Genomic DNA, 22,746 nt, shown 5'->3' with positions numbered 1-22,746 from the left:
CATTGAGCATATAATATGTGATCCTAGAGAAGCTAAATAAGAAAGTGAACCAAAGAAAAATGTATAGTCATCTGCCTGGATAGGGGAAGTAGACAAGATTTCCGGGCAAAAACTGGGAACTTGCGGGTGAGGTGGCATGGGGCTAAGGGGAAATGCGGTGAGAAATGTGAGAAGGGGAGGATGGGAGGAGCTTGGGGTAATGGGATGGTTGGGATATAGTAAGGGTGGATACGGGAGCAGAGAAATATATATCCTAACTAAGGGAGCCATCTTAGGGTTGGCATGAGACTTGACTGTAGAGGGGCTCGCAGGTGTCCAGGGAGATGTCTCCAGCTGGTACCTTGGGCAACTGAGGAGAGGGAACCTGAAATGACCCTATCCTATACTGATGAATATCTTGCATATCACCTTAGAACCTTCATCTGGTGATAGATCGAGATAGAGACAAAGACCCAATTTGGAGGAACGGTCTGAGCTCTTAAGGTCCAAATGAGGAGCAGAAAGAGGGAGAACATGAGCAAAGAAGTCAGGACCACGAGGGATGCACCCACCCACTATGACAGTGGAACTGATCTATTGGGAGCCCACCAAGGCCACCTGTACTGGGACTGAATAAGCATGGGTTGAAACTGGACTCTCTGAACATGTCGGACAATGAAGGCTGATGAGAAGCCAAGGACAATGGCACTAGGTTTCGATCCTAATACATGAACTGGCTTTGTGGGAGCCTAGCCTGTTTGGATGGTCACCTTCCTGGACCTAGATAGAAGTGGGAGGACCTTGGTCTTCCCGCAGGGCAGGGAATTTGGACTACTCTTCAGTATCGAGAGGGAGGGGGAATGGAGTAAGGGGGAGGAGAAGAAGAGTGAGGATAGGGTGAGGAGAGTGGGGTGAGGGGGCAATATGTGGGAGGATGGGGAGGGAAATGGGAAATGGGGAGCAGGTGCAAATTTTAATTAAAAAAGAATAAAAATAAAAAAAGAGGAAATGAGAAATCCCCTCAAAGAAATTGCAGAAAATACAAACAAAAAAATTGGAAGGCATCAACAAATCCCTTAAAGAAAACCAAGAAAATACAATCAAGCATATGAAAGAAAATATTCAAGACCTGAAAACCAAAATAGAGATAATAAAGAAAACACAAGCTGAGGGAATTATAGAAACAGAAATCATGAGAAAATAATCAGGAACTACAAATACAAGCATAAGTAGTACATTACAAGAGATGAAAGAGAGAATCTCAAGTGCTGAAGATACATTAGAGAAAATAGACCCATCAGTCAAAGAAAACATTAAATCTAATAAAAGCTTAACACAAAATATTCAAACAAATATGATACACCATAAAAAGACCAAACTTAAGATAAATAGGTATAGGAGAAGTCCAACTCAAAAGCACAGAAAATATATTTAACAAAATCATAGAAGAACACTTTTTCAATCTAAAGAAAGATATACCTATAAAGACACAAAGTAATCAAAACACTAAACATACAGAATAAAGAAAGAATATTAAGAGCTACAAAAGGAAAAAAGCCAACTTACATATAAAGGCAGACCTATCAGAATTACACCTGACTTTTCAATGAAAACAATGAAAGACAGAAGGTCCTGGTCAAGTGTTATGCATCCACAGATGTCAGCCCAGACAACTGTAGCCACCAAAATTTTCAATCACCACAGAAGGACAAAAGAAGATATTCTATGACAAAACCAGATTTAACCAATACTTAGCCATAAACCGAGCCCTACACAAAGTACTAGAAGAAAAACTCCAACCCACGGAATTTGGCTACATCAACAAAAACACAAACAATAGATGATCTCACAGTAGCAATTCCCAAGGAAGGGAAACATACACACAATAACATCACCAATAAAAAAACACTAAAATAAAAGGAGATAGCAATCACTGATCATTAATATCCCTGAATATAAATGCACTCGACTCACCCGTGAAGAGACAAAGGATAACAGATTGGATACAAAAACAGAATCCATCCTTCTGCTGCATACAAGAAACACTCCTGAACCTCAAAGACAGACATTGCCTCAGAGTAAAGGGTTGGGAAAAAATTTTCCAAGCAAATGGACCTAAGAAACAAGTGGGTGTAGCTATCCTAATATCTAACAAAATAGACTTCAAAGTAAAATCAATCAAAAGAGACAAAGAAGGATATTTCATACTAGTCACAGGAAAAATCCATCAAGAGGAAATCTCAATACTGAACATCTATGCCCCGAATACAAGTACACACTCATATATAAAAGAAAAGCTTAAATCACACATTAAACACCACACACTACTAGTAAGAGTCTTCAACACTCTACTCTGACCACTGGACAGGTCTATCAGACAAAAAATTAACAGAGAAATATGGGAACTAACAGATGTTAGGACTCAAATGAACTTAACAGACATCTACAGAACATTCCATCCAAACAGAAAAGATTATTCCTTCTTCTCAGCACCTCATGGAACCTTCTCAAAAATTGACAACATACTAGGTAAAAAAGCAAACCTCAACAGTTAAAAAAATTGGAATAACCCATGTATCTTATCGGATCACGATGGCTTAAAATTAGAATCCAACAGCAACACTAATTCCTGAAAGCCCACAAACACATAGAAATTAAACAATGCTCACCTGAAGCATCAATGGGACAAGGAAGAAATAAAGGAAGAAATTAAAGACCTCCTAAGAACCAATGAAAATGACCACAAAACATACCCAAAATTATGGGACACAATGAAAGCAGTGTTAAGTTCATATAACTAAATGCATATATAAAGAAGCTAGAAAAATGCCACACTAGTGAATTAAGAGAACATATGAAAACTCTAGAACAAAAAGAAGCAAACTCACTCAGGAAAGCTAGATGGCAGAAATAATCAAATTGAGAACAGAAATCAACAAAATACAAACAAATAAAACAATGGGACAAAGAGTTGGTTCTTCAAGAAAATCAACAAAATAGACAAGCCTCTATCCAAACCAACCAAAAGACAGAGAGAGAATATCTAAATTAACAAAATCAGAAATGAAAGTGGGCACATAATAACAGACATAGAAGAAATCCAGAGAATCATTAGGTCATATTTTGAAAACATATACTCCATAAAATTGGAAAACTTAAAGGAAATGGACAACTCTCTGGATAAATATCACTTACCAAAATTAAATCAAGACCAGATAAGCAAATTAAATAGACATATAACTACTAAAGAAAGAGAAACTGTAATCAAAAGTCTCCCAATCGATAAAAGCCTAGGACCAGCTGGTTTCAGCTCAGAATTCTATAAGATTTTCAAAGAAGAAATAATACCAATACTCCTCAAATTGTTCCACACAATAAACAGAAGGAAAATTTCCAAACTCTTTTTATGAGACTACAATTACCCTGATACCCAAACCACATAAAGACATTACTAAGAAAGAGAATTACAGACCAAACTCATTCATGAACATTGATGCAAAAATACTCAATTAAATACTGGCAAATCGTATCCAAGAACATTATCATTTGCAAGAAAATGAATGGAACTAAAAAAAATTCCTGAGTGAGGTAACCCAGACTGCAAAAGATGAGCATTATATAGACCCACTCATATGTGAATACTCGCTGTAAAGTCAAGGATAAGGAGCCGATAATCCACAACCCCAGAGAAGCTAAGTAACAAGGAGAACCCTAAGAGAAACATACATACATCCCCCTGGAAGGGAGATATAAGAAAGATCTTCTGAGAAAATTGAGAGTGTGGTATGGGAGACTAGGCAGGACAGAAGGAGATACGGAGAGTAGAAGAGGAGCGGGGAAGAGAACTAGAGGGAATGGGCTGGTCACGATAGGTGAAGGACAGAGATGGAGAATAAAGAAAGAGATATCTTGATTGAGGGAGCCATTATGAGCCTAGCAAAAACCCTAACACTAAATAATTCCCAGTAACCAACAAGGATGACCCCAGCTAAGACCCTTAGCAATACTAAAGATGGTGCCTGAACTGGCTTTGCCATGCAGATTGATGAATATCTTAAATGTTGTCCTAGAATCTACATCTAGCAACTGATGGAGGCAGATGCAGAGAATTACAGTGGAGCACTGAGCTAAACTCCCAAAGTTCAGTCAAAAATAAGGAGGAGTGAGAATATCAGCAAAGAAGTCAAGACCATAATGGGGATACCAACTGAATCAGTTTACAAGAGCTAAAAGAAGTCTTCCAATACCAGCCTGACAGCAAGGGAGCCAGTATAGGACCAAATGAGGCCTTCTGAATGTGGATAAAAGTTTGATGGCTGAGGCAGACTGTGGGGCCACTGGTAGTGAGACCAGGATTTATCCCTACCGCTTGTTCTGACTTTTCAGGAACCTATTCTTTCTGGAAGGATACCTTGCTCAGCCTAGATACAGTGTGGGGGGCCTTGGTCCTGTCTCAAAGCAATGTGCTAGACTTTTTTGAATCCCCATTGGAATCCTTACCCTCTCTGAGGACAGGATGGAGGGTGGGATAAGGGTGGGAAGGGGGGAAGGTGGAGGGACCATGAAGAGTGGAGGGAGTATGAAATGGATTTGACATGTAAAATGAGAAAAGATAGATTTTCAAAATAAATTAAAATAAAAATTGATTTGTTTTATGCTATATTATAATTTGCAGTAGTGCATAGTAACTTCAGTCTCATAAAAAATAGCTTGGCAATGTTCCTTCTGTTTCTATTATGTGGAACACTTTGAGGAATATAGGTATTAGGTCTTCTTTAAAGTTCTGGTAGAATTTTGCACTGAAACCATTTGGCCCTGGACTTTTTTTGGAACCCATTCTCTTTGGATAGATACTTTGCTCAACCTAGATATAGTAGGCAGAGCCTTGGATCTTCCAAAAAGCAATGTGCCTTATCCTCTCTGAGGAGTGGATGGGGTGTGGTGTGGGGGAAAGGTGGAAGGAATGGGAGGAGTAGAGGTATGAGGAACTGGGATTTGTACGTAAAATAAAAAAACAGTTTGCTTTACTTTAAATAAATAAATAAATAAATAAATAAAAATTATTTCTGATAAGTGGTATTACAGGAAAGAAGAAATATCAATATGAAGAATTATTCTATTTATTGATTTTTTACAAGTGTACTTGGGAGGAGCTGTACCAGAGTGAACTTAATAGCAGAACGCAGATTACTGCTTGGAAACCTTAATACTGTGAAAGGATGAGGTGAGAAATTATCTTATGTACTGGTCTGGAATGTCCTTACTCATTTCTACATCTTTACAATCATTGCTACAAGGAGTGCATATCACAGAGTCAGGATAGACATGAGGTCAGTGTGCCTGTGAATGGCAGACACTAAAAACTGACATCACCACTTCACCTGCATGTGAATGCATTGTATAAAATATTTCAAGTGTTTGCAATGTGGAGTCCAGCTATTCTTTGTCTCTTCTCTGTTCACACTTCCATGTGTCTTTCTAAACAGCAATTCAAATCAAACAAGCTTGACCTGCAATTCTTTCTCGTGCTATGGTGCTCTCCAAAGTCACTGTGGATGATTATGAAATCATAGAGGTAGGGGACTAAGGAATAAAACAAACATGTTTTTCACCAGCATAGAGGATGCAGGTGCAGAGTCCCAGGGCAATGAGATCCCCAGAGCACATGTATGAGAGTGAAAAGCAAGAAAAGCCAGTGCATTTGTGGTCACTCTGATTAGTTAGAGGAGAATGTCAACACTTTCACTTACCCTCAGTTTTCTGGACTTTCTTCTGTGTCCTTATCTGGCATGAGAACCATAGACTATGCAACATCAGGAACCACCTGTAGCTAACAGAGTCTTCTCTGACGCTGTTAAGGTCTGAACCTGTTCCATGAACTAAGCCAATAATCTTTATGGCTCATCCTAGTTACACGGCATTGTCTTTGTGTAGTGCAGACCGTGACATGTCTCTTCCTTTGCTTTGCCTCTTCCTACTCCTGCAATCTATGTTTGCATTAATGGAAATAACTAATCAGAAGTGTTTTGAGTATGGGAAGCCCACCACGTACATGAAGGCTGACATAATCCTTGGTGTGTTTATCCCTTTTTACTTTACAATAGAAGGACCCAAGGAAATCCAAATATTTTTTGAGAAAAAAGAGAATCAATAAATCAAAAGCTTAATGTAAGTACTTGTGCCCCTGTGCTAAGGATTATTCTCAAACTTAATGTAAGTACTTGTGCCCCTGTGCTAAGGATGTTCTAGCTGTATGACAGTGCATGCTCATCTGTGCACATGTAATTCCTTTAAGAAGAATGAACGGTCTACACAGAAATGTGAAACTCAATTGCAAACTTTCCACATTCATTATACTTCTAGAGATCTTTACTCTCCTCCTCTTTATTTCTCCAGTCAAGTAGAGATCAAAGAGGGAAATCACCAACTTTTGTGTCTGTCCATACTGTGAGTTTATGGTAAGGCTTATATTATTTTCACAGATTGGCTTTAATGTGTCAGGAGAGATTGCACCCTGTTCACATATCTTTGGGAATCTAAATGTGTTGTTTGAGTGTTTGTTTCTTTCTACAGGCTTGAAAAGTTTCTGCTAAATCTCCATGTCTTTAGTGCACAATGTAGCATCTCTATCACATATGTCCTTGTATTTGTTTGTTTAAACATCTCAGAGTTGGACATTGTGATCATGTTTATTACTTATTTATTTCTCATTGATATTATAATGCAGTGTGTGAAAATCACATCCTTCATGCTTTTGATATTCTGATTTCTGCTTAGTCTGTACTGCTGGAGTCACTTTCCTCTGAATTTTTACTGACAATTTCTTGATTTTATTTCCAACATTTCTATCTCTTCTTCCCCTACCCCAGTATCTCAATTTCCTTTTAGGATTTGACTTTCTTGGTACTGAGTCTTTGGTATATATGGGTTTTTTACCTACCCCTCAGCCATTGTCCTCCTGTGCAGTGTTGTATCTTGTCTCAGTGCCCAGTTGAATTCACTTGCTTGTTTATATCTTCTTTTAGGTCATCCATCTTTTTACTTATTGAACTAGCAATCTGACATTTGATCTTTCTGAATATTTTTTAGTTCATTTGTTGGTTAGTTATCATATTGTGGAGTAGTTATTTGGACTTGCTTTTTAGTAATTCCTGTTGTTTGTTTCAATAGTTGCTATAATTAGAACCTTTGTTCATTTGAGCATCAATTATACATTTGGATGGTCTTATACTAAGAAGATTTTTCTTAAATGTTCAGCCTATTCATTGTTGTGGATGAAGGAAACAAAGTTCCAGGTCTATCCTAGTGCTCGTGGTGTTATAGAGTATGTGAAGAAAAAATTGCTAGATGCTAGGTTTATTTGGCACTTGTAGTAAGTACTCTTAAGAATGTTTTCACAGGACGGAAGGACTGTAGTTCAGTAGCCCACTACTGCAGGAGCTGGAAGGAGTTCCAAGATCAGGAGGAGAGAGAGCCCATCCTCAGGGAGAGGCAGGAAAGCTTTAACTGTTAATTGACAGCAGTACTTATCTGGAGTCTGCCTGATGTAGCATAGGTGAATTCAAGTCACAACTCACTGAATCTTACATTAATTTGTTTTTAGGTTACAGATAAAGATGAAAGACTGAGATATATTAACAATTCCACTCTCTGTAATCTGTACTGAAACCTCATTGTAGAAGAAGCACTTAGCCGGTGTCTATAAATAGCTGTTGTAGACTCATGACTTAGAGCCATATCAAAAGCTTGGTGATTCAAAGGGGATACAAATATGAACACTCTTTCCCTGTTTCCTCTGTCCAGATTTTATGTTTGTATGTCAGATAAGTGTTTGGCACAATGAGAAGCAATTTCAAGTCTTGTTTTGAAAACATGAAAGAAAATTAAAAATTTTGTTCATTAGCTATGAAAATAGTAGGTAGTACTTTACCAAGGCTACATTAATAACTAATCAGAACTCCACTAATTAATATGATATAACTCTGTAAGTTAGAGTCTTTAAGTCTCATTTTCATATACCTTAGATCAGTTAAACATACCTTTGCAACTTACATTTACCTAACTCAATCATTTCCCTCAAAAGTAACATCAACTTCAAACTTTTTTGCCATCCAATCTTTTACTGGGAGACTAATATGATTGACTTATGGGAGCAATAATTCAAAACGAGGTTCTTTAAAATAATGGAATAATAAAAAGTATATTTATTTCTAGTAATAGCATGATAGTTTCAGTTTGGTTTTCAATTGAACCTGCTTATGAGATTACCTTTTTCAGTGTTAGGGCTGTCAGCAAGATAACCCTGTCTGTGAGTCTGCCTTTTTCAGCAGATGACCTGTTTGCTGTAGGATAAAACAGGACCTGACTTATGCATATGACATGGACTGACCATGCAACTGTAGCCTTATTGGGAGGAGCTGCGTAGGACTGTTTGCTGCTGTTAAAATTATAAAGCTGAAACTTGCTATCAATGCTATCAGAGATCTGAGAAGAGTAAATGTGAGCAAGAAGTATAATCTAAATTGCCTCTGTATCAAATAAAACGATAGAGACTTACCTGATACTGGGTCAACCAGTTGGGATCCTTCACATGATTTCAATGTCTCTGTTGGGAGCAGAGATTATCATCTTCACATGCCACATGAGACACCATTGGACTTTGGTTGCCACACAGGACAGCATCAGCCTTCAACCACCAGACTCATGAGATTTGAGAAATGTTTCTGTGGAGGAGGAACTTGAGAAAACTGACCTACCTTGCCAAGGCAGAGTGGGGCATTCAATGCCACAGTGTTCACAGTTTGGGCAGGGACCAGGTGGTGGGTGAGACATGTGTCAGCTCTTGACCCACTGGTTGCATTAGCACAGCTGAGGTAATATCCAAGTGGAGTCTGTATTTTCCATGGTATTTGTGGATAAACTCAGCTACTGATTCCACAAGCTGGTATTTTTGTTTATAAGGTGAAGTCTTTTTAAGAACCTTAAATGCCATGTTCAGCAGATTTCTCTGAAGGTTTTGAGGGTTTGAGGGACATCATCTAATTTATTAACTATATCCGATTTTAAACAAACTTTACTTCTTTTTAGTTACTTGCTTCAGACTTGTCATTGATAGCATAAGCAAAAGGCTAAAGCTTGTCCCACTGTATATGAAATACATTTGTACTCATCGTGACCAAAACAAGGCTCTGAGCATGGTAAAGAATTCGATCATTTGTAGTGACTGATCATTAGCTTGCATGTCTTAATTATCTTCTACAGTTTACAAGAAGTTGATAGCTTTTATAAGAATAGAATTTTACAGTTTTATCCCTATTAAGTGAGCATTATAATTTTGAATTGAAGATTTAATTGAAGACCCTTGCTGGGCAGTGGTGGCGCATGACTTTAATCCCAGCACTATCAGAGGCAGAGACAGTTGGATCTCTGTAAGTTCGAGGTCAGCATGGTCTACAAGACCTAGTTCCAGGAGAGGTACCAAAGCCACACAGAGAAACTCTGCTTTGACAAACCAAAGGGAAAAAAATTCCTTTTATATCAAAATAAAATCTTAAAGAATATAGTCCACAGCACGTCTGGGAACACAACATCATGATCATTCATAGTGTAACTTTACAGAATATCACTTTCCTATATGACATATCTTATTCAAATTGCTAAAGGTTAACAAAGTTATCAAACACAAGAAGGGTATGCATCCATCTTCTAGTCAGTTTCTGCTAGCCTGGATAGACTTTAGGAATTTAGAAATTTTATCAAACATAAAAATTCATTAAATACATATTGTTCTTTACCTATATTGTCTAGATGCCTAGTGTTGGACACAGTTAGCAATGGCAAAAGGGATCTGACATACATCTCGAAATCAGTTTCTTTTATGATAAGTAGAGCCTTAGGAATCATAAATCATCTTCAAACTTTTGCTGTTAGCAAGGTCTTTCCTCCACAAACAAGAATTAAATCAAATAGCATGTGCAGTATGCTGTGTCGTATCTGTTTTTCTAAACAAGAGTTGAATTCAAGTCACAAATAAAAAAAAGTCTCTATTTTTTAACTCTCAAGTTTTTCTTTTTCAGTTTTTTATTGATTATTATTGATCTCTACATTTTTCTCTGCTCCCCTCCTGCCTCTCCTCTCCCCACTTCAACCTACCCCAAGGTCTTCATGCTCCCAATTTAGTCAGGAGATCTTGTCTTTTTCTACTTCCTATGTACATTAGATCTATGTAAATGTCTCTTAGCGTCCTCATTGTTGTCTAAGTTCTCTGGGATTGTGATTTGGAGGCTGGTTTTCTTTTCTTTATGTTTAAAAACCATTTATGAGTGAGTACATGTGATAAATGTCTTTTTGTGTCTGGTCACCTCACTCAATGTTTTCTACCTCCATCCATTTTCCTGCAAAATTCAAGATGTCATTATTTTTTCTGATGTGTAGTACTCCATTATGTAAATGTACTACATTTTCATTATGCATTCTTCAGTCGAGGGCCATTTAGGTTGTTTCCAGGTCCTGGCTATGACAAACAAAGCTGCTATGAACATAGTTGAGCACATGTCCTTGTGGCACAGTTGAGCATCCTTTGAATATATACCAAAAGTGGTATGACTAGGTATTGAGGAAGGTTGTTTCCTAATTTTATGAGAAATTGCCACACTGACATCCAAAGGATGCATTCCCACCAGCAATGCAGGAGTGTGTTCCCCTTTCCCCACAACCTCTCCAGCATAAAGAAGTTGTCATCAGTGTTTTTGATCTTGGCCATTTGTACAGGTGTAAGATGGAATCTCAGAACTGTTTTGATTTGCATTTCTATGATGGCTAAGGATGTTGAGCATTTCCTTAAGTGTCTTTCAGTCATTTTAAATTCCTCTACAGTATTGAGAGTTCTCTGTTTAATTCTGTACTCCATTTTTATTGGATTATGTATTTTTTTGATGATCTATTTCTTGAGTTCTTTGTATGTTTTGGAAATCAGACCTCTGTCGGATGTGGGATTGGTGAAGATCTTTTCCCATTCTGTAGGCTGTTGTTTTGTTTTATTGACTGTATCTCTTGCTTTATAGAAGCTTTTCAGATTCAAGAGGTCCCATTTATTAATTGTTTCTTTCAGTGTCTGTGCTGCTGGGGTTACATTTCAAAAGTGGTCTCCTGTTCCAATGCATTCAAGTGTACTTCCCACTTTCTCTTCTATGAGGTTCAGTGTGGTGGCTTTATGTGTCTTTGATCCATTTGGACTTGAGTTTTGTGCATGGTGATAGATATGGGTCTATTTTTATTCTTCTACATGTTGATATCCAGTTATGCTATCACCACTTGTTAAATATGCTTTCTCCTTTTTATTTTATATTTTTGCTTCTTTGTCAAAAATCAAGTGTTCAAAGGTGTGTGGATTAATATCCGGGTCTTCTATTCAGTTCCATTTGTCCTCCTGTCTGTTCTTATGCCAATACCAGGTTGTTTTCAGTACTGTAGCTCTCTAGTAGAATTTGGTTTCAGCTCAGAATTCTACAAGACTTTCAAAGAAGAACTAATATCAATACTCCTCAAATTATTCCACACAATAGAAACAGAAGAAACAATGCCAAACTCTTTTTATGAAACTACAATTACCCTGATAGCCAAACTACAGAAAGACATTACTAAGAAGAATTACAGACCAATATCACTCATGAACATTGGTGCAAAAATACTAAATAAAATACTGGCAAATCGAATCCAAGAACACATCAGAACCATCATCCACCATGATCAAGTCGGCTTCATCCCAGAGATGCAGAGATAGTTCACATATGAAAATCTGTCAATGTAATCCACTGTATAAACAAACTGAAAAATGAAAACCACAGGATCATCTCATTAGATGCCAAAAAAAGCTTTCGACAAAATACAACACCCATTCATGATAAAGGTCTTGGAGAGAGCAGGGATATAAGAAACATACCTAAACATAATAAAGGCAATATACAGCAAGCCAACAATCAACTTCAAACTAAATGGAGAGAAACTCCCAGCGATTCCACTGAAATCAGGAACAAGACAAGGTTGTCCACTCTTTCCATATCCATTCAATATAGTTCTTGAGGTCCTAGCTAGAGCAATAAGATACCAAAAGGAGATCAAGGAGTACAAATCAGAAAAGAAGAAGTCAAACTCTCACCGTTTGCTGATGATATGATAGTTTACATAAGCGATCCCAAAAATTCTACCAAGGAACTTCTACAACTCATAAACACTTTCAATAATGTAGCAGGATAAAAGATTAACTCAAAAAAATCAGTAGCTCTCCTTATACAGATGATAAAAGGGCTGGGGAAGAAATCAGAAAAACATCACCCCTCACAATAGGCACAAATAACATGAAATACCTCACAGTAACTCTAACAAAACAAATGGAATAGTTGCATGGCAAGAACTTTAAATCTTTGAAGAAAAAAATTGAAAAAGATACCAAAAAGTAGAAAGATCTTCCATGCTCTTGTGTAGGCAGAATTAGCATAGTAAAAATGGCAGTCTTACCAAAAGCAATCTACAGATTCAATGCAATGCCCAGCAAAATCCCAGCAAAATTCTTCATAGACCTCAAAAGAACAGTACTCAACTTCACATGGAAAAGCAAAAAGCCCAAGATAACCAAAACAATTCTGTACAGTAAAAAAAAAAAAAAAAAAAAAAAAAAAAAAAAAAAAAAAAAAAAAAAAAAAAACTTCTGGAAGCATCACAATCCCTGACTTCAAATTCTACTACAAAGTCTTTCTGTTACAATTTTTAACCTGAGTTTGTGTTTCAGATTTTACAGGTTTTTAAACTAACTCAATGATTTTGCAAATCCATAGCTACAGAACCTTTAGAAAATAGTCTTACAAATCTTTTTTTTATTATTGAAAAAAAAATTTTCCGCCTCCTCCCCGCCTCCCATTTCCCTCCCCCTCCTCCCACCCCTCTCCCCCTCCCCCCACTCCTCTTCTCCACCCTCTCCAGTCCCAAGAGCAGTAAGGGTTCCCTGCCCTGTGGAAAGTCCAAGGTCCTCCCCCCTCCATCCAGATCTAGGAAGGTGAACATCCAAACTGTCTAGGCTCCCACAAAGCCAGAACCTGAAGTAGGATCAAAACCCTGTGCCATTGTCCTTGGCCTCTCGTCAGCTCTCATTGTCAGCCATGTTCAGAGAGTCCGGTTTTATCCCATGGTTTTTCAGTCACAGTCCAGCTGGCCTTGGTGAGCTCCCAATAGATCGGCCCCACTGTCTCAGTGGGTGGGTGCACCCTTCGTGGTCCTGACTTCGTTGTACATGTTCTCCCTCCTTCTGCTCCTCATTAGGACCTTGGGAGCTCAGTCCGGTGCTCCAGTGTGGGTCTCTGTCTCTATCTCCATCCATCGCTAGATGAAGGTTCTATGGTGATATGCAAGATATTCATCAGTATGGCTATAGGATAGGTTCATTTCAGGTTCCCTTTCCTCAGGTGCCCAAGGAACTAACTGGGGACATTGCCCTGGGCATCTGGTAGCCATTCCAAGTTCAAGTCTCTTGCCAACCCTTAGGTGGTTCCCTTAACTAAGATATGAGTTTCCCTGCTCCCATATCCAACCTTCCTATATCCCCAATCATCCCGTTTCCCCAAGTTCCCCTCATCCTCTCCTTCACACTTTTCTCTCTCCATCTCCCCTTACCCCCATCCCACCCTACCCCCAAGATTCCAATTTTTTGCCCGGCAATCTTGTCTATTTCCCATAGCCAGGAGGATAACGTTTTTCCTTGGTTTTGCCCTCTTGTTTAGCTTCTTTAGGACCACAAATTATAGACTCAGTGGCCCCGTATCCATGGCTAGAAACCAATTATGAGTGAGTACATCCCATGATCTTCTTTTTGGGTCTGGGTTACCTCACTCAGGATAGTATTTTCTATTTCCATCCATTTGCATGCAAAATTCGAGAAGTCATTGTTTTTTACCGCAGAGTAGTACTCTAATGTGTATATATTCCACACTTTCTTCATCCATTCTTCCATTGAAGGACACCTAGGATGCTTCCAGGTTCTGGCTCTTACAAATAATGCTGCTATGAACATAGTTGAACAAATGTTTTTGTCATATGATAAGGGATCTCTTGGGTATATTCCAAAGAGTGGTATTGCTGGGCCCAGGGGTAGGTTGATCACAATTTTTCTGAGAAACCGCCACACTGATTTCCAAAGTGGTTGCACAAGTTTGCAGTCCCACCAGCAATGGATGAGGGTACCCCTTTCTCCACAACCTCTCCAGCAAAGGCTATCATTGGTGTTTTTGATTTTAGCCATTCTGACATGTGTAAGACGATATCTCAAAGTTGTTTTGATTTGCATTTCTCTGATCGCTAAGGAGGTTGAGCATTACCTTAAGTATCTTTTGGCCATTTGAACTTCTTCCGTTGAGAATTCTCTGTTCAGTTCAGTGCCCCATTTTTTTATTGGGTTAATTAGCATTTTAATGTCTAGTTTCTTGAGTTCTTTATATATTTTGGAGATCAGACCTTTGTCTGTTGCAGGGTTGGTGAAGATCTTCTCCCAGTCAGTAGGGTGCCTTTTTGTCTTAGTGACAGTGTCCTTTGCTTTACAGAAGCTTCTCAGTTTCAGGAGGTCCCATTTATTCAATGTTTCCCTTAATGCCTGTGCTGCTGGGATTATACATAGGAAGTTATCTCCTGTGCCCATATGTTGTAGGGTACTTCCCATTTTCTCTTCTATCAGGTTGAGTGTGTTCAGATTGATATTGAGGTCTTTGGTCCATTTGGACTTGAGTTTTGTGCATGGTGATAGATATGGGTCTATTTTCATTCTTCTAGAGGTTGACATCCAGTTGTGCCAGCATCATTTGTTGAAGATGCTTTCTTTCTTCCATTGTACACTTTTAGCTCCTTTATCGAAAATGAGGCATTCATAGGTTTGTGGGTTAAAATCTGGGTCTTCTATACGATTCCATTGGTCGACTTCTCTGTTTTTATGCCAGTACCACGCTGTTTTCATTACTGTAGCTCTGTAATAGAGTTTGAAGTCAGGGATGGTAATGCCTCCCGACAATCCTTTATTGTATAATATTGTTTTGGGTATCCTGGGTTTTTTGTTTTTCCGTATAAAGTTGATTATTGTCCTCTCAAGATCTGTGAAGAATTTTGATGGGACCTTGATGGGGATTGCATTGAATCTATAGATTGCCTTTGGTAGAATTGCCATTTTTACTATGTTGATCCTCCCAATCCAAGAGCAAGGGAGATCCTTCCATTTTCTGGTATCCTCTTCAATTTCTTTCTTCAAAGACTTAAAGTTCTTGTCAAATAGATCTTTCACTTCCTTGGTTAGAGTTACCCCAAGATATTTTATGCTATTTGTGGCTATCGTGAAAGGTGATGATTCTCTTAATTCCATCTCTGCTTCCTTATCCTTTGTGTATAAGAGGGTGACTGATTTTTTGGAGTTGATCTTGTATCCTGCCACATTGCTAAAGGTGTTTATCATCTGTAGGAGTTCTTTGGTGGAGTTTTTGGGGTCGCTTAAGTACACTATCATATCATCTGCAAATAACGCAAGATAAACTACGTTCTTTCCAATTCGAATCCCCTTGATCCTCTTATGTTGTCTTATTGCTATTGCTAAGATTTCAAGAACTATATTGAAGAGGTATGGGGAGAGTGGACAGCCTTGGTGTGTTCCTGATTTTAGTGGGAGGGCTTTAAGTTTCTCTCCATTTAATTTGATGTTAGCTCTCGGCTTGCTGTAAATAGCTTTAATTATATTTAGGTATGACCCTTGTATCCCTAATCTCTCCAAGACTTTTATCATAAAGGGATGTTGAATTTTGTCAAATGCTTTTTCAGCATCTAATGAAACTATCATATGGTTTTTTTCTTTCAGTTTATTTATATGATGGATTACATTGATAGATTTGTGTATGTTAAACCAGCCCTGCATCTCTGGGATGAAGCCTACTTGATCATAATGGATAATTTTTCTAATGTGTTCTTGGATTTGGTTTGCCAGTATTTTGTTGAGGATTTTTGCGTCGATGTTCATGAGTGAGATTGGCCTGTAATTCTCTTTCTTGGTTGAGTCTTTGTGTGGTTTTGGTATCAGAGTTACTGTAACTTCATAAAAGGAATTTGGCGCCTTTTCACTAAGGCTACCAACCCAGAGCAGTGAGTGCCTGACTAGAGGGCAGGCCTCAAGGTCCCCGCCAGGGAACGCGGGCCCCTGCTGCTGGGGCTGCAGGGTCTGCTGTGCTCTCCTGCACCCGCTCTGCCTGCCTCCTACTTCCCTTGGTCCCTGGCTCATTGGGGCTACCAGGAGTTCCTGTGTAGGTGCTGAGAAGTTCCATCTGGATGGGTGAGTGTGTGCTATCCTAGGGCGGACTGTCCCAGTAGAGAGCACAAACGCCCCTCCCCCAGCTCCTGCTGCAGGGCTTTCTTTCCTACACACGCGCCCCCACCCCCACCCCCAAGCCTGCCTTGTCTGCAAGGTCCTTTGCTGTGGAACAGCTTCCTGCCCTTTCACTAAGGCTACCAACCCAGAGCAGTGAGTGCCTGACTAGAGGGCAGGCCTCAAGGTCCCCGCCAGGGAATGCGGGCCCCTGCTGCTGGGACTGCAGGGTCTGCTGTGCTCTCCTGGACCCGCTCTGCCTGCCTCCTACTTCCCTTGGTCCCTGGCTCAATGGGCTACCAGGAGTCCCTGTGTAGGTGCTGAGAAGTTCCATCTGGACGGGTAAGTGTGTGCTATCCTGGGGCGGACTGTCCCTGTAGAGAGCACAAATGCCCCTACACTAAGGCTACCCAACCAGAGCAGTGAGTGCCTGCCTAGAGGGCAGGCCTCAGCAACCCCCCCCCCCCGAAAGGGAGCGCACGCACCTCCAGCTTGTACTGCAGTGTCTCCAGTGTTCTACTCGACCCCGCCCTACCCCTTGCATTCGCCCTTTTTTCCGCTGGTCATTGGAATACTAGGTGTCCCTGTTTTGGTGTTGAGGAGTTCATCTGGAAGGGAACAGTTCCTGCCCCTACTCTGAGGAGATACACCCAGAGAGTTAGTCACAGCAAAGACTGGTCTAAGACACCAGGCCTCTCCTGGCTCCATTTGAAGGAAGAGATGGGCAGGCACCAATGCAAGAATTCCCCCAACAACTTGAAAGGCAACGTGACATCACCAGAATCCAGGAATCCTGAAATAAGAAGTGTACACCCTAATCCAGAAGAATTAGAAGAATTCGACTCAAAAGTGAATTATATGAAAATAATAGAGGACCTTAAACAGGAGGTGAAAAACTGCCATAATCAATTAGAGATTACAAACAAAAAGGTAGAGGAAATGAATAAATCTCTCAAAGATACCCAAGAAAACCAAGAGAAACAAGAAAAAGTAATCAAACAGATAAGGGAAACGGTTCAAGACTTGAAGAATGAAATGGAAGTAACAAAGAAAACACAAACCGAGGGAAGGATGGAGATGGAAAATTTGGATAAATGAACAGGAACTACAGAGACAAGTACCACCAACAGATTACAAGAGATAATAGAAAGAATCTCAGACACTGAAGATATCATAGAGAAAATAAACACTCTGATCAAAGAAAACAGCACAACCAACAAATTCTCATCACAAAACATTCAGGAAATCTGGGACACAATAAAAAGACCAAACCAAAGAATAATAGGGATAGAAGAAGGAGAAGAAGTACAGCTCAATGGTCCAGAAAATATATTTAATAAAATTATAGAAGAAAACTTTCCCAACCTTAAAAAAGATATTCCTTTGAAGGTCCAAGAAGCATACAGAACACCGAATAGACTGAATCAAAAAAAAAATCTCCTCGTCATATAATAATCAAAACACAAAACATACAGAATAAAGAAAGAATATTAAGAGCTGCAAAGGAAAAACGTCAAGTTACCTATAAAGGTAAAACTATCAGACTTACACCTGATTTCTCTATGGAAATCATGACAGCCAGAAGGTCCTGGAAAGATGTACTGAAGAAACTAAGAGACCGTGGATGCAAGCCCAGACACCTATACCCAGCCAAGCTTTCGTTCACTATAAATGGAGAAAACAAAATTTTCCAGGATAAAAACAAATTTAAACAATACGTAGCCACAAATCCAGCCTTACAGAAAGGAATAGAAGGAAAATCACAAACCAAGGAGACCAACAATGCCCACAATAACTCAGACATCTAATGACCCTTTACCAGCACAACTTGAAGAAGGGAAACACACAAACTCTACTGCAGAAAGAAAGAAAGAAAGAAAGAAAGAAAGAAAGAAAGAAAGAAAGAAAGAAAGAAAGAAAGAAAGAAAGAAAGGAAAAATGACTGGAGTTAACAACCACTGGTCATTAATATCACTTAATATCATTGGACTCAACTCACCTATAAAGAGGCACAGGCTAAGAGATTGGATACGAAAACAGGATCCAACATTCTGCTGCTTACCAGAAAAACACCTCAACCACAAAGACAGAAATCTACTCAGAGTAAAGGGCTGGGAAAAGGTTTATCAAGCAAATGGACCTAAGAAACAAGCAGGTGTGGCCATACGAATTTCTAAGAAAGTTGACTTCAAACTAAAATCAATCAAAAGAGATGGAGAGGGACATTTTTTACTCATAACAGGAACAATTCACCAGGATGAAGTCTCAATCCTGAATATCTATGCCCCTAATATAAAAGCACCCACTTATGTAAAAGAAACGTTACTAAAACTCAAGGCAGTCATCAAACCACACACACTAATAGTAGGAGATTTCAACACTCCTCTCTCACCAATGGACAGGTCCATCAGACAGAAACCTAACAGAGAAATAAGAAGATTAAGGAAGGTAATGAATCAAATGGACTTAACAGACATCTATAGAACATTCCACGCATACAGGAAAGAATGTACCTTCTTCTCTGCAGCTCATGGAACCTTCTCGAAAATTGACCACATACTCGGTAACAAAGCAAACTTCCACAGGTACAAAAAAATATTGGTAACCACTTGTGTCTTATCAGATCACCATGGATTAAAGTTAGATTTCAACAACAGTGCTATCCCCAGAAAGCCTATGAACTCATGGAAACTGGACAGTCAACTACTGAACCACACCTTGATCAAGGAAGAAATAAAGAAAGAAATTAAAGTCTTTCTTGAATTCAATGAAAACGAAGACTCAACATACTCAAACCTATGGGACACTATGAAAGCAGTGCTAAGAGGAAAGTTCATAGCATTAAGTGCCCACTTAAAGAAAACGGAGAAAGCACACATTGGAGACTTAATAGCCCACCTGAAAGCTTTAGAAAAAAAAGAAGCAGACTCACCTAGGAGAAGTAGAAGACTGGAAATAATCAAATTGAGGGCTGAAATCAACAAAATAGAAACACAGAAAACAATCCAAAGAATCAATGAAACAAAAAGCTGGTTCTTGGAGAAAATCAATAAGATTGATAAACCCCCATCCAAACTAATCAAATGGCGGAGAGAGAATACACAAATTAACAAAATCAGAAATGAAAAGGGAGACATAACCACAGACACTGAGGAAATTCAGAGAATCATTAGATCTTACTACAAAAACCTGTATGCCACAAAATTGGAAAATGTAAAAGAAATGGACACTTTTTTAGATAAGTACCATATACCAAAGTTAAACCAGGACCAGGTGAACAATCTAAATAGACCTGTTAGTTGCAAAGAATTAGAAGTTGTTATAAAAAACCACCCCACCAAAAAAAGCCCAGCTCCAGACGGCTTCAATGCAGAATTCTACCAGAACTTCCAAGGAGACCTAATGCCTGTACTCCTTAATGTATTTCACAATATAGAAAGAGAGAAGTCATTGCCAAATTCCTTTAATGAAGCTGCAGTTACTCTGATACCAAAACCACACAAAGACCCAAACAAGAAAGAGAACTACAGGCCAATCTCACTCATGTACATCGATGCGAAAATCCTCAATAAAATACTGGCAAACCGAATCCAAGCACACATTAGAAAAATTATCCATTATGATCAAGTAGGCTTCATCCCAGAGATGCAGGGCTGGTTCAACATACAAAAATCTATCAATGTAATCCATCATATAAATAAACTGAAAGATAAAAACCATATGATCATTTCATTAGATGCTGAAAAAGCATTTGACAAAATTCAACATCCCTTTATGATAAAGATCTTAGAGAGATTAGGAATACAAGGGTCATACCTAAGTATAATAAAAGCTATTTATAGCAAGCCGTCAGCTAACATCAAATTAAATGAAGAGAAACTCAAAGCTATTCCACTAAAATCAGGAATATGACAAGGTTGTCCACTCTCTCCATACCTCTTTAATATAGTGCTTGAAGTCTTAGCAATAGCAATAAGACAACATAAAGGGATCAAAGGGATTCATATTGGAAAGGAAGAAGTTAAACATTCATTATTTGCAGACGATATGATAGTGTACATGAGCGACCCCAAAAACTCCAGCAAAGAACTCCTACAGCTGATAAACACCTTTAGTAGCGTTGCAGGATACAAGATCAATTCCAAAAAATCAGTTGCCCTCCTATACACAAAGGATAAGGAAGCAGAGAGGAAAATCAGAGAAGCATCACCCTTCACTATAGCCACAAATAGCATAAAATATCTTGGGGTAACTCTAACCAAGGAAGTGAAGGATCTATTTGACAAGAACTTTAAGTCAATGAAGAAAGAAATTGAGGAGGATACCAGAAAATGGAAGGATCTCCCTTGCTCTTGGATTCGGAGGATCAACATAGTAAAAATGGCAATTCTACCAAGGGCAATTTATAGATTCAATGCAATCCCCATTAAAATCCCATCAAAATTCTTCACAGATCTTGGGAGGACAATAATCAACTTTATATGGAGAAACAAAAAACCCAGGATAGCCAAAACAATCTTATATAATAAAGGATCATCTGGAGGCATTACCATCCCTGACTTCAAACTCTATTACAGAGCTTCAGTATTGAAAACAGCTTGGTATTGGCATAAAAACAGAGAAGTCGATCAATGGAACCGAGTAGAAGACCCTGATTTTAATCCACAAACATATGAACACCTGATTTTTTTTAAAGGAGCTAAAAGTATTCAATGGAAAAAAGAGAGCATCTTCAACAAATGGTGCTGGCAGAACTGGTTGGCAACCTGTAGAAAAATGAAAATAAATCCATATCTATCGCCATGCACAAAACTCAAGTCCAAATGGATTAAAGACCTCAATATTAGTCTGAACACACTGAACCTGATATAAGAAAAAGTGGGAAGTACTCTACAACATATGGGTACAGGAGATCACTTCCTACGTTTATCCCCATCAGCACAGACATTATGGACAACATTGAATAAATGGGACCTCCTGAAACTGAGTAGCTTCTTTAAAGCAGAGGACACTGTCACTAAGACAAAAAGGCAATCCACTGACTGGGAGAAGATCTTCACCAACCCTGCAACAGACAAAGGTCTGATCTCCAAAATATATAAAGAACTCAAGAAACTAGACTTTAAAATGCTAATTAACCCAATAAAAAAAAATGGGGCACTGAACTGAACAGAGAATTCTCAACAGAAGAAATTCAAATGGCCGAAAGACACTTAAGGTCATGCTCAACCTCCTTAGCGATAAGGGAAAAGCAAATTAAAACAACTTTGAGATACCATCTTACACCTGTCAGAATGGCTAAAATCAAAACACCAATGATAGCCTTTGCTGGAGAGGTTGTGGAGAAAGGGGCACACTCATTCATTGCTGGTGGGAATGCAAACTTGTGCAACCACTTTGGAAATCAGTGTGGCGATTTCTCAGGAAATTTGGGATCAACCTACCCCAAGATCCAGTAATACCACTATTGGGAATATACCCAAGAGATGCCCTATCAAATGACAAAAGTATCTGTTCAACTATGTTCATAGCAGCATTGTTTGTAATAGCCAAAACCTGGAAACAACCTAGATGCCCTTCAATGGAGGAATGGATGTAGAAAGTGTAGAATATATACATATTAGAGTACTACTCAGTGGTAAAAAACAATGACTTCTCGAATTTTGCGTGCAAATGGATGGAAATAGAAAACACTATCCTGAGTGAGGTATCCCAGACCCAAAATGAGGAACATGGGATGTAACCACTCATAATCGGTTTCTAGCCGTAAATAAAGGACATTGAGCATATAATTTGTGATCCTAGAGAAGCTAAATAAGAAAGTGAACCCAAAGAAAATCGTATAGTCATCCGTCTGGAGAGGGGAAGTAGACAAGATTGCCGGGCAAAAACTGGGAACTTGCGGGTGAGGTGGCATGGGGCAAAGGGGAAATGGGATGAGAAACGTGAGAAGGGGAGGACGGGAGGAGCTTGGGGGATTGGGATGGTTGGGATATAGGAAGGGTGAATACGGGAGCAGTGAAGTATATATCCTAACTAAGGGAGCCATCTTAGGGTTGGCAAGAGACTTGACTCTAGAGGGGTTCGCAGGTGTCCAGGGAGATGTCCCCAGCTGGTACCTTGGGCAACTGAGGAGAGGGAACCTGAAATGACCCTATCCTATACTGATGAATATCTTACATATCACCTTAGAACCTTCATCTGGCGATGGATCTTGGTAGAGACAGAGACTCAATTTGGAGCAACGGTCTGAGCTCTTAAGGTCCAAATGAGGAGCAGAAGGAGGGAGAACATGAGCAAGGAAATCAGGACCACGAGGGATGCACCCACCCACTGTGACAGTGGAAATGATTTATTGGGAGCCCACCAAGGCCAGCTGGTCTGGG

The 22,746-nt window shown here is 39.1% G+C and overlaps 1 protein-coding gene across 1 annotated transcript in view; it reads left to right on the top strand.

Annotated features, from left to right (window-relative positions):
• Nucleotides 1–5,926: 5,926 nt before the first annotated feature.
• The window catches only part of LOC130871344 (vomeronasal type-2 receptor 26-like), a 74,419-nt gene continuing 57,599 nt past the window's right edge, over nt 5,927–22,746 (top strand). Inside the window, 1 exon segment of the mRNA XM_057764691.1 lies at nt 5,927–6,147. Within this exon segment, the coding sequence (XP_057620674.1) occupies nt 5,927–6,147 (221 nt within the window).

The sequence above is a fragment of the Chionomys nivalis genome, chromosome 3 (assembly GCF_950005125.1).
Source record: "Chionomys nivalis chromosome 3, mChiNiv1.1, whole genome shotgun sequence".
NCBI lineage: Eukaryota > Metazoa > Chordata > Mammalia > Rodentia > Cricetidae > Chionomys > Chionomys nivalis.
Note: the sequence above shows the minus strand (reverse complement) of the source record. Positions and strands in the feature narration are given on the sequence as shown.